This window comes from Coffea arabica, chromosome 2e, assembly GCF_036785885.1.
Source record: "Coffea arabica cultivar ET-39 chromosome 2e, Coffea Arabica ET-39 HiFi, whole genome shotgun sequence".
In the NCBI taxonomy this organism is placed as follows: domain Eukaryota; kingdom Viridiplantae; phylum Streptophyta; class Magnoliopsida; order Gentianales; family Rubiaceae; genus Coffea; species Coffea arabica.
In genome coordinates this window covers 31,993,853-32,007,501 of record NC_092313.1, presented here as the reverse complement: position 1 = coordinate 32,007,501, position 13,649 = coordinate 31,993,853, and the positions used below count along the sequence as shown (strand labels likewise).

Here is a 13,649-nt window from a genome sequence, read left to right as displayed (position 1 = left end):
TTTGCTTTCTTGTTTTCAATTCAAGAATGATCTGAGTTCTTGTTTCCTTTTTTTCACAACAACTCTTTCTTTCTTTTCTTTTCAATTTTGGATCAAACACTCAAAGGACAAGAATTCAAGCCGTAACAAGAAACAAGAATCAGCTTCTACTTTGTTCAACAAATAGGAACTAGAGTTTTGCGAGAATTTTCAAGATTTGGAAACTTTTGTTCCAGAATCTAAGAAACCCTAATTGGCCACCCAAGAATTTCAAGAAAGTATCCAAAAATTTTAGAAATTCAAGTTTTCTTATCAAGAAATTTCAAAAACTTGAACACCTCCAAGAATAAAAATAATTAGTCGTGGATTAACTTCAAAAAACACAAGACTCAACACAAATTGACAAGAAACCCAAGGTTAAGCTTCGGATTTCCAAGAAGACAATGACCAAAAATTTTTTTGGATGAACAGTAGTGTGAACAGTATAATTAATAGTATCGTAAACTGTAATGATGAATAGTATCGTGAACAATAGCGATGAACAGTACCAAAATTTTTTTTTTACTCTAACCAACTTGAAGACTCAAGAAACAAGACAACAAAACTCCAACAAAACAAGAAAGGAAAGACACGGACAACCAACAGATCATGCGAATAGCAAGCAAAGACACGAAAAGTAACGAAGAACAAGAAACCTTAGAATTCTATAAGGATTAAACACAGACAGAATTGAAACAACGAAAACTTACAAAGACACGAACAAGATATACTTGATATCGTCAATCTAGCTCTGATTACCAAGCTGATATGAACCCGTCCGAATGTATAAACTCGTAACCCACCAAACCCTAGACCTAGACAAAGAATAAAGTTGAAGTGAAACCCTTGACCCTTCTAAACCTTAAGATTATGAACCTTGAATTGAATCTCAACCCACAATCGAATGATTTAGTGAACCAAAAGTATTGGTAGAAGAACGCCATAACCAAAGTGTGTACTTGATTTATAAGTTCAATTGAATACTCTCAAGAGTCTTTCAAGTATTCAAGGGAGGCTCTCTTGGACAAGAGAAAAGTAAATAAACTCATCTTATTTTTGGAAAAATCTGATCTCTCCCATAAAATTGAAAGACTGGGCCATTTATAGTCTCACAATGACTCAAACCCTAATGTTATTTGGACTCAACTAAACCCTAAAACTAATTACTAGAATTCGGCTAAAACAAGGATAATGCTGGCCAAATTATTAAGCTGAAAATTAACAACTAAAATAGCAAGATAAATAACAAATAAACCCTTGCTTAACAACCCTTAAACAAACAACTTCAATAGCTATGAAAATCACTAATGAAACTACTCTTCATTTGGCTCAAGAAGCTGGAGCAAAGTAACCAATGTGAATTGGACAGCTTGGAGCCGATTTAAAGCTTGTCAAGCATGACCAGCTTGTGAAGATTAGGTATCCAAAATCTTTATGAATTTGGAAGGGAACCGGTTCTTCATGTTTGCATCAATTAGCCTAAGCAATTTTGTTATTTTAAATATAGATGCAGGTGTCTTTCAAGGCATGCTTATGGGGGTGGACTGCTTAGAGACTCTATGGACAATTAATTTTTGCGTTTTACAAGGAATTTGTAGAGATTGATGTTTTGTTTGTGGAGAGTTTATCTTTGTTGCATGGTTTTCAGCTGTGTCAAGGGGTAATTGTGGATTGATTGATAGTCAAAGTTGATTCAGAGGTTTTGGTCCGATTGATTAACTCAGGAATGATTTTGAAGTGAACATCGTGTAATACACTACGAAGGATAAGAGTTTTGTTAGATTCCTTTTAATCTTCAATTTCACATAATTTTAAAGAGTCCAATTCTGTGTCGGATAAATTAGCTAATTTGCGACTCTCTTCTGAACTTTATTGCACGTCATATCACTAGTTTGCTGGAATTGTTAGGGCATCAATGCTATTAGATTGTAGAGAGTTTTCATCGGTGCGCATGCATTTTGTAAAGGAGTAGCACTCTTACTTTAGAAAGTCCATGAGTTCAATGTTTGATATTTTCTTAAACTTTTTGTACTTATTTTTTATTTTTATTAATAAAATAAGGGGCTGACATCCCTACCCCGTAGACAAGGTTTGCCATTAAAGAAAAAAAAAAGCCTAAGCACAATGGTAATTAGCACACTCTGCCTTTCACATTTTCTACTTATTTTTTTTCCAAAGGATAACAGATTTCCAACAAAAATCATAAAGTGTTTACATCACTTGGAGCAACTGCTCTTACATCATTGTTGGCTAACTGAAGCAGCCAGCTAGGAAAGGAAAAGTGCCAATCTATATCAGCAACTAAATTCAAGGCAAATCTTGCCAAAGAATGGGACACTACATTGCCATCCCGTCTGACAAAAGAGAAGGAGAAATTCCGAAACTCTTTCCTCAGTTGCAAGATGTCAAATAAAACAACACTGGCTCGAGGATCCTCCACCTTTTCCAATTTGATCTTCTCAACCACACTTTTACAATCGGACTGTATAATTATGTCCCTCCACCCATTCTTCATGGCTATGGACATACCTTTCCTGATAGCTCTAGCTTCCTCCACCGCAGGATCCCCACGCCTCTGTTCACTCCCTGCCCAGGCTCCTATCATCTTACCGCTGCCACAACTGGCTATCACACCCCAGCCAATTTTGCCATCCTTATGTCTCAATGCTGCATCGGTGTTCAGACAAATAAAGTGTTGTGGTGGAGCTGACCACTTTCCTGCTCCATAAACTTCCTCTTGTCCATCCTGTTCCTGCCCTTCCACTTCATTGAATACCTCAGCATATTCCCGCCACTCCTGCATAGCTTTACCCACAACAATTCCAGGACATTTTCTATCATTGTTAAACCGAATTAGATTTCTTGATTTCCAAATTTGCCACAGTATATTAATCGTCAGTTCAATATAGTTCCTACCCTCCTTTCTTGCCTTAGCTTCCACCAAACTAGTCCATCAATGCCAAAAATTATTCCTGTAAACGTTGAGACCATCCCAACAGATGGGAGCTGCCTTCCAGATTAGCTCTGCATACTGGCAAAAAAACAACATGTGTTCCAACATTTCTGGCATTTCACCACAACACAGACATGTGTCATTTCCCCCCCTCATTCTATACTTCACTGCCTCATTCACTGGTAGAACTCGATGTAGATACCTCCCAATAAAGTGCTTCAATTTATGTTTTAGCCTTAAACTTCACAAAATTTCCAAGCATCGGAGTCCTTCATGTTTCTACTGCTACTACCCCTCTGATGATCAGACCTCTTTTTCCTCTTTCGCATGACTTTTGCCACCGCATACTAGGCCTGTCAACGGGCCGGATCCGGGTCGGAATTCATTATTCCGGACTCGGACCCAGCTTAATATATCGGATCCGGATCCGACCCGTTTACTCGACGGGTCTTCTACTCTATGTTCCGGATCCGGATCCAACGGGTCTCGGATCCTGGTCGGATATACCCGAAAATCTAACAAAGCTTATAATTTCTTAAAAAATGAGGAGAAAAAATATATTTATAAACTAATTGCTAACTAATACAAAAAAAATTAAATAAGAAAAGAAATCAAATTACCTTATTCAAATACATAACCCTAATCAAATTATATTGATAAATATATATTTTAAATTATTAATCAATTTATATCCGGATCTGGATCCGATATGGGTATGAATACTATATTCCATATTCGACCCGTTTTTTTGTTTGACAAAACGGATCCAGGTCCGGGCCCGGGTTACGGAATTAAACCCCTACCCATACCCCGAAATAATTTCACGGATCTGGTTCGGGCCCGAGTCTAGACCCGGACCGTTGACAGCCTTATCGCATACCTACTCTTGACAGTATATTGGCCAGCACTTGAGAACACCCACACTAGCCTATCCTTGGCTCTGTGTTCGCTAATAGGAATTGTCTTAATCTTCCTGCAATCCTCCTCGTCAAAGTAGGTGCTGAGTAGGTCCTCATTCCATCTACCATCCTTTATCAGCTCATGGGTAGATTTTAGTTGGCAGTGTTGAGGCTTCCTGGTCCTAATTCTCCCATTCCCCATATCAGGAATCCAGTTATTCTCCCAAATATTTATGTTTCGTCTATCACCCACAGTCTTCCTAATCCCTCCCTGTAACAGCTCCTTTGAACTTAATAGGCTCCTCCATACCCATGAATCCCCAACCTTAGCCTCCATCCTCCAAATTGAAGCTCCCCTGAAGTACCTTCCTCTTAGAATTTGACTAACTAATAGGTTTGGATTGGTTAAAAGCCTCCAAAACTGCTTAGCTAGTATAGCCTCATTAAATTCCTATAGATCTCTAAAATCCAGACCCCCTCTGCCTTTTACCTCTGAGAGTTTCTTCCAATCAATCCAATGAATTTTTTCATTTCCCTCACTATCCCCTACAAGAATTTTGCCATTTCTCTGCATAAATCCACACACAACCCTTTTGGCAACCTACAACAGCTCATAGCATAAATAGGTAAAGCAAGTAACACTGATTTTAACAAAACCTCCTTACTTGCATTACTTAATAATTTCTCCTTCCAGTTACTTAGCCTTTTGATAACTCTCTCTTTGATGTAGCTGAAAACCTGTCTTTTTGTCCTACCAATTACCATTAGGAGCCCAAGATACTTATTCTGCTTGACCTCTTTCATGCCACCCAGCACACCTAAAATTCTTGCTTTCTGCAGCTCCTCAGTATTCTTGCTGAAAAATACAGAAGATTTTTCTGAATTGAGAATCTATCCTGAAGCAGCAGCATACTGCTCTAAGATCCTCATCACTTGCCCAGCTTCCCGCATGTTAGCTTGGCAGAAAATCAATGTATCATCTGCAAAAAAAAGTGAGATAAAGCAGGGTTATGCTTAGCAATTTTTAACCCTGAGAGGCACTTATCCTACATAACTTGTTTCAGTAGGCTAGATAAACCTTCAGAGACCAACAAGAACAAATAAGGGGAAAGGGGGTCCCACTGTCAAATTCCTCTAGTAGGCCTCACACATCCTCTCTTCTCACCATTTATGTTAAAGGAATACACCACTAAGAACATACATCTCAAAATCCACCCCCTCCACTGTTGACAGAAACCCATTTTTTCCATTATTGTCATAACAAAAGGCCACTCAACCCTATCATAAGCCTTAGACATATCAAGCTTTAAGGCCGTAAAAGCATTGGAACCACTTCTCCTACTATTCAAGCAATGGATGGATTCGTGGGCAATAATGACATTATTAATGATTTGTCTCTCAGGGGTAAAAGCAGATTGGTTATGGCTAATGCAAAGCTTCAGGAGAGGTTTCATTCGATTAACAAGAATTTTAGATATGATTCTATAAATATCATAACACAAACTAATTGGTTTGAATTGTGACACAAAAACAGGAGACTCAACTTTAGGAATTAAGGTTATCATTGTTTCATTCACGGCACTAAGCAAATTCCTTGAGTGAAAGAAGCTAGATATGGCCCTTATCAAGTCTTCTTCAATAATGTGCCAAAAATTTTGGAAGAAAATGGGGGTCATACTATCAGGACTTGGAGCTTTATTAGGATGTAAAGAAAAAACAGCTTGCTTGACCTCCATCTCTGATATAGGTCTGATCAGCCTTGCATTCATTTGATCTGTGATTATCCTAGGGATTCCCTGCAAGTTGGAGTCATATAGCTGAGGAGTACTCACTGTAAAGAGTGATTGGAAGTAACTCTGTATTTCCCCTTCAATCTCTGCCACAGAGCTGCACCAACTAGCATTCTCTCTCTGTAAGCCAAATATATTATTTCTTTTCCTCCTCCCTTCCACAATGGCATGGAAGTATTTAGTATTTTTATCACCCTCCTTTAGCCATTTTACTCTTGCTTTTTTCCCCCAGTAAATTTCTTCCTTTTTGTATGCCTCTGCCAATTCCTTTTTCAGCTCCCTTATTATCCCCTTTTTGCCATTTGCCCCTTCTTTTTGTTGTTCTGCAATCTCCTGTTTCACTCTTTGAATTTGCCTTTTAGCATTTACATTCTTCTGTTTATTCCATCCAATCAAGGCCACCCTTACATTCTTTATCTTCTGGTGCAGTTTAAAGAACCTGGAGCCCTCTTGCTGTAGCCGCCAAGCTCTACGGGTAATATGTTCCACATCCTGATGTTGCAGCCATCGCTTATCAAAATAAAATCTTTTCTTCCATCTCCCTTCTTTAGGCTCAATATCTAAAAGGAGCATCAGGTGATCAGATGCTTCATTCTGAGTGTAGGTACACTTTGCCTTCCCATTTTCTTTCCTCCAGTGCCTACTACAAAGTACTCTATCCAATCTTTCTTTGATTTCTCCATCTCCTTCCCAGTTGTTTGTCCAGGTCCATGGAGTGCCTTCAAAGCCAATATCAATAAGTTGGTTGCTGCTCACAAAATTCCTAAAACTGTCAAAGCTTCTCTCAGGCTTTCTAAGTCTTCCCCATTTCTCATCATTTGACATAATATCATTCATATCCCCAGCTATCAACCAGTTTCTTCCCCACAACCATTTCCTCCTCTCTATAATTTCCCACTATTGAGCCCTCACATGATCAATATTACTAGCATATATATAGATAAGCCACTAGTCGGTCTTACACCCATCTCCCTGAATTAACACTTCAATAGTAAAATCTATAAAAAGTACCCTCCTAACTTGTAACTCTTTCCTCCACAAGACAGCCATACCACCTAACTTACCAACAGGGTCAACAACAAATAAACTGTCATATCCAATTTTCTGTTTGACTTTGTTCAAAATATCCTTCCTGTTTTTGGTCTCCGGCAGGAAAACTAGCTTTGGGGAGTGGAGTTGAATAACTTCCTTAAGTTGGGGAACTATCAAGGGGCTACCCACACCTCGACAGTTCCACACCAGAGCTCTCATTAAGAATGCGGAGCCTTATTAAGGTTGGACTCCACTACCTTTCATCATCCTAGATTTCTTTCTCTTTTCCACTCCCTCCCTCTCCCCTCCCCCCCATTTTCCTTCCCTCGTGTTTCAATCTGCTTCCTTTTACCCCCCTTCCCCAAATGCAACTTCCATTACTTCATTTTTCTCAGATAAAGGCACTCTCCTGCCTATCTCCTGAACCAACCTCTTCCATGCCTTACTCCTCCTACATGTCCCAGCAGGTTCCTTTCTGCCAACAATACACTTTCCTACTCCACTCCGGCCCACCTTTTCTAGCCTGTCCTCATCAATCCACATAGTATCGTAACTTATGTTATCATTTTGAGTCATATCTACTGGTGGTTCAGAACTCTTGGCTTGTTCCAAGCTTTTACCGGTTGTAGAGCTTTGTGTTTTTTCCACCCTGTTTCCAATACCCCTCCCCTCAGTCTGTTGCTCACTTCTCGAGTGCACTAGCTCAGTTCCCATATCATTCTCTTCTTGACCTCCCTTAGGCCCCTGATCCGTTTCCTCGGGTTCCCTAACCTCTACCTCCCTCTCATTGTTACCTTGCTGCTGTTCATTCACACTCCAAGTCAACAATAGACGTTCTGAAATTCCCTCCCCCGTTGCCTTTTCCAACATCCTTTTCATTTTCAGTCTGACTCGAATTCCTCCCAGCATTCTGTTTTTTACCTGGACTTCTGGGGTTGCTCGCCCTCAACCAGGCTCCATACTGAGCTGCCTTATCCATACTAATGCCTTTCATGTTACAGTTTCTCTCATTATGTCCCACAATTCCACAACAATAACAAAAATCAGGACATTTCTCATACTTAAACTCTATGCACCTAACATATATTTCCATTCAATTTCATTGTTGTTCCTCTGAATAAAGGCTTGTTCAAATCCAATTCCACCAAGATCTTCATGAGTTTGCCATCTTTACCTCCTCCATTCGGAATTAAAATCTCAATAACCTTATTAAACACCTCCCCAATCTTTCTGCCTACCTCCTTCGTCACTCAATGAATTGGTAAATTCCATAGTTGGTCCCATATCCATGTCTTGGTGAAAGCCCCTTCATCCTGCTCCACTCCTTCCTTCCACGGCACCATAACTAGAAACATATTATCATAAATCCATGGTCTACCACTCAGCACTCTGTTCATATCCTTTTCATTACTAAAAATAAACTAAAACATGTTAATCCCAATCTCAACCACCCTCAGATTCTTAACATACGGCCACAAGTTACTAGCAAAGATTTTAATACCTGAGAGATTCGCACTCTTTTCTCCAAGCACCTTCCCGATAATACTCATCTGACATTCCGCCACCCCCTGATAAACATCCCTACCCTCTTGCATAACACCCTTTGCTTCCTTATCAGTTAGAACAAATCTTCTCAACACCTTTTCCAGCTCCTCAGCCGTTTGACTTATCCACAGGAAGCCCCAACTAATCACCCGATCAAATCCACTACCCAACAGAACCTGTAAAAGAGGCTGAGACCACAGAAACAAACAGAGCCAACAATAACAGCCGCCGACCAGGCATAAAAGGAGAAGCACCACCTACCACTAAAACACAACTAAAAAGCAAAGGATACTGGACACACAAATCAGTACAAAAAGAAAAAGAAAAGATGAAAATTCGTCTGGGATTTAAAACAGAAAAAACAGAAAGCAAATCGGTCTACGATTTGATCCAGTGAAGATCGGTCCCGCAGAGCATGGTAGCCCCCTTTCTACACACATAATACATCGCAGAGCAAAAGATAATAATGCATCATCAAACCCATGAGATCACTATTGCTTGCCGTATTCAAAGTAGATCTGGACGGTTAGTGAGAGGAATCTGGACGGGAGTTTAAGATCTTTGATTTTGTGGAATTTGGGTACTTCGAGAAAACACCCAGCCGGGTGAGTTGGTCTCTACTCGAGAGAAAAAAGGCACCTACCAAGAGGGATCCCACTGTGGGGAAGTCTTCTTACATTTTCTTCTTATTAAGTTATCAAAAAGACCAATCTTTTGCCTACATTAAAAGTTAAAACAACATTAAATTTGACTCTGGGAGGTAGGCAAGGACTAGGATTGCAGAAGCAGGTATTGTAACAAGAGTAGCTTCCACATAGAATGTTATGCTAAAAAATGTGCACCTTATTGGTCGCTTGATAGATTGTAGAACCTAAATACTTATTGGAAGTTCGGAATTGCAGCAAAAATTACCTTATTGACAATCCATCTGTTTTCATATCTCTTGTTGAGATTATTACTTCCGAACTGAGAAACAGTGAATCACAATCAATTTCAATATTAAACTTGAACACTAAGTTGTACATAAACATCAAGGCTTGGCAAGGCAAGAATCTTGCATGATAAAAGTGAAACAAGTTTACCATGACCTAGGTCTAACGTCTAAATTACAAAATCAAACTTACTCTTTGAACATAATATCGAATAACATTTTTAAAACCAGAAACATGAGCTTCTTGATCACCTACCACCAGAGAGAATAGATTCAGTTACAGTATGTGAAAAGCCCTTGTCCATGGAAGACAACGAGGAGGAAATTCCATCAGAGCTACCAGGAATGGCGAACCCCAGACCAACAGCAGAAATGCCAAGTGATGACAACTCTGGTAGCAGAACTGATCCATCCAAATACAGCAGAACTTGCCGCATACTTGGCCTAATGCTAGGTTCTGAATGAGAGCATAACAAGCCTAGCTTCAACACCAATTCTGCCTCTTCCTTCACATACTCAGTGCCCAGATTTTGATCAACTGCCCGGAGAATATCACCTGCTTTCCAGCACGAGAATACCCAATCAACCAATATCACATCCTCTTCTGGTGCTTGTGGATCTATTGGCCTTCTACCACAGGCAACCTCTAGTAAAAAGGCCCCAAAAGCATATACATCAGTGCTAGTTGTGGCCTTACCTGTTCTGTTGTGCTCAGGGGCAAGGTATCCAATAGTTCCTACTACGTGGGTGGTTTGAGGGAGAGTCCCATGATCGTATAGCCTCGCGAGGCCAAAATCTCCTAATCTTCCATTCAATTCAGCATCTATCAATACATTACTGGCTTTGACATCTCTGTGAATCACTACTTGCTCCCATTCTTCATGTAGATAGAATAATCCAGACGCTACGCCTTTGATGACTCGAAGTCTCTGGCTCCAGTTAAGGGTGGACTTGGGTTGATTGTAGAGAAATTTGTCAAGACTACCATTGGACATAAATTCATATACTAAAAGTAGCTCTCCTTTACGCCGACAATAGCCCAAGAGGGGTACTAAGTTTCGGTGGCGTAAGCGACCAATACTGATGATTTCTGCAATAAATTCTCTCATTCCCTGTCTTGATTGATGAGATACCTTCTTGACAGCAACTTCCATCTTGTTAGTAGGCAATACTCCTTTGTAGACCCTGCCAAATCCCCCTGCCCCCAGCAGCTCTTTTTCTCTAAAACCTTTGGTGGCTATGTACAAGTCTTTATACTTAAATCTATGGGGTCCATAGGCAAGCTCCCATTCTTCCATCACCTCTGCAAACTTCCACTTCCTCCTTAGATGATAAGCTACTCCAGATATTACGAGCAACAACAAAAATGTGCAAATTAGTGGCAATCCTACAGTAAAAAATTTCGATACCTTCTTGGGTCCAAATCGAGGTAGCTTGGGAAGTCGAGAGAGGTCAAGTGCTTGCGCAACACCATTCACCTTGAAGCTCCATCCCAATACAAAATGAGCAGCTGCTAGTGAACCAGTGGATGCAGAAAAGCCAACATACATGGTTTGCCGTAGAATAGGCGAAAGATCATATGACAATGACAAAAGAGGAGTATTTGGTTTAGCCGCTGCAATTGGAGCTAATGTAACATTGATTACCTTACTCTCCCCATCATATTCCACCCAGAGTTGCATCCGCTGCGCACTACTAAGAGTTAAGTTGTCAAATGAATTCTTGTTATTAGCTCGGTAACTTGCTGGCTGCGATGCTGTAGAAAACAAGGAGTCAATGTCAATTCCAACATGGTTGTCGTTGATATCGTTAAACTCATGGGTTTGGATAGTGTCGAGCTCCACCGCGAAAACATGATTACTTGCATTTCCATTGGTGCTATCATTGAAGAGGCCAAGGAACTGTGTGGGAAGCCCTCCTGGGAGGCCTCTTGTTGGTGCGATCACGAAAGCCATTCCATGACCACTCAGGCCTGAGACTTCAGGCACTATTGCAAACACAAATTGGGTGGAAAAAGAGAAAGCTGGGCCATTAGACGCGCTCTTGAAATTGATGGGATCAGGATAAAAGGCATGCCCCATTTGTAACTTGGTGATGTTGGTTATCCTTAAGAGGCCATTGTCGGTAATTTTGGCTATTCCGTCCAGGCTTAGATTTGATGATCGAAATCCTTCATAGATGAACCCAACATCATCAGGTGCTGCTGAATCAGCTCCTATGTGAACTATTACAAGAAGGGCCAGGAATGTTGTCACTAGTGTGAATGACATGGCTAAGATACTAAGCTGCAAAATCCTTCTCAATTAGTAGCCTATTTAAGGTTTAAACTACTATCTAGTCTTGTAATTTTTTTACTGGTTTTACATAATCAGACATCGTCCATAGTTTGGATTTACTTCTTGTCATGGCATCCTGTGCTTAATCAGTCAGTAGACTGGTTTTTTTTTTTTTTTTTTTAAATAAACAACGTAGACAACAAGTTAAATCTTCTTGCTACTAATGCGTTTTTCTTTAATTTTCCATCCTGGAATGATGGAATCAAGACTTCGTCAATTAAATGATGTCAAGCTGATTCTGACTCGAAAATAATTGAGCCTAAACATTGAAACATAAAAGGAGAACTTATATTCCTTTCTTTTCTTTTCAATTGACTCTAACTTCAATGTCACGTTGGAAAGTCCTCGAGGTAGCCGGGGCAGGTAGGGTCGCTGTTGGAAAGTCCCTGAGGGAACTGATGCAGGTATCCTTGTGTAATATCTGGTTCCATCCGATTGACATGTTTGCGATATTACACAATATTATTATTATTTTATGTACACTGACTTTTAAATGAATATAATAATATAATATAATTACACATCAAAAAATATGATAAATACAATAAATTCACCAAACTTGATAAGACCACAGCGATATTGACTCCAAATCCGTTCTCAGGTAAATACAATAAACTGTACCATAAAATCATGTGGATGTGGGTGCCGATATGATTGTGGTTGGTCCACTGATTTTTTTTATTTCATTATTTGATGCACAATTATATTATTTTAATATTATACTTATAAAAAAATGATGTATATAAATAAATATTTTACATATATTTAATATAATATTATAATATAATTGTACATCAAAATTTTAAATATACAACACCGGCATCCAGTCCAATCATGTGGTCTTTGTAAGAAGTTTGCAGTTGTACAACGAGGAGAACCAGTCTTTCGACATGATTGACGATACATTAGGTAATGAGTCTTACGGCAATGGACTGGCACCGAGGCTGCTAAATAGTTTAAGATTGACTTGCCAGATATTACGAGACTTGGAAGAAAATTGAGTTAAACAATACAAAGACGAGCTTTCTAACAAAGACACTCCATATTTAATTTCGTCTGTTAAATCATTTACGTGATCGCATATTGTCATTGATGTTACGTTTTGATGCTTCGTTCAATACATATTCTTAAGATAAGAATTTTACCAAACTAAGAAATTGATTAAATCGTTTTCTCCTTTTTGACTGGCATAAGAACCGGATGGAGGATCTCTAGAGCATATGGAATCCTTAGTACCACTTTCTAGTGATAATTTAGGGTCTGTTTGATAACATAAAAGAGTGCTGAATTTGAATTTTTTCAGACATTCAGATGTTTTGAGTGTTTGATAAATAAAAATCTATTTGCTGAACTTGTTAAGCAGTGCTGAACCTGTGTGTATTTTTTTCAGCACAAGAATCCTAACTGAATGCTTAATTCTGATAAGAATCAATAGAATTACTTCAACTACCTTATCTTATCTACCAAATCTACCCTTGTTTGTTAATTATGTTCAAAATTCTTATCTAATTAAACAATATAATATTCTCTATCTAACGATTTTTAGTTTCTCTTTTTTCCCTTTTTAATGACTTTCACTTCTTCTCCATACTCCTCATATAATATATTTAATCTTTTATATTAATTTGATTTAAAAATAAATATTGTCATTTTCATACCTAACAATTTTAAACTAATTAAATCATAGATTCTATTTCTTTTTTGAATGAAAGGATATAAGGGCAAAATTGTCAAATTAAACTTATTAAGCATTTAGTTATAAATATTTATCAAACAACATAAATAGGTTTAGCATTAAAATTCAGACATTCATATATTTTTTTCAGTGCTTAAAATTCAGCAAATTAATTGTTTCAGTATTCAGATTTCAGAATTCAGACTTCAGAATTCAGATTATGTTTTATCAAACGGAACCTTAATGTCATTTCTATATTTTTGCTAAACGTCCTATTTATTGAAATTGTCACGCACTCTTTAATTTTTTAATAACTCAAATTGATTTGGTTTAACTCAAATTTTCTTTATCCACACGTGATAAGTGGAATTGGCATTGAATTTGACATCCGAATAGTGACACCGAAGATCTCAACTGCCATTAAAGTCACATGGGATTAGCATTGAATTTGACACCGGATAGGTCTATAT

The 13,649-nt window shown here is 38.6% G+C and overlaps 2 protein-coding genes across 2 annotated transcripts; both read right to left on the bottom strand.

The window, feature by feature from the left end:
• Window positions 1-2,218: 2,218 nt before the first annotated feature.
• LOC140036223 (uncharacterized) lies at window positions 2,219-4,207 on the bottom strand. Its single transcript, XM_072077551.1, has 2 exons — window positions 3,852-4,207; window positions 2,219-2,963 (listed from the first exon to the last, which is right to left on the bottom strand). The coding sequence occupies exons 1-2, from the start codon at window positions 4,205-4,207 to the stop codon at window positions 2,219-2,221; spliced, it is 1,101 nt and encodes a 366-aa protein (XP_071933652.1).
• A 4,997-nt stretch (window positions 4,208-9,204) lies between these two features.
• Window positions 9,205-11,597, bottom strand: LOC113728962 (L-type lectin-domain containing receptor kinase IV.1-like). Its single transcript, XM_027253305.2, has one exon. The coding sequence runs from the start codon at window positions 11,436-11,438 to the stop codon at window positions 9,417-9,419; it is 2,022 nt and encodes a 673-aa protein (XP_027109106.1). The 5' UTR covers window positions 11,439-11,597; the 3' UTR covers window positions 9,205-9,416.
• Window positions 11,598-13,649: the final 2,052 nt, after the last annotated feature.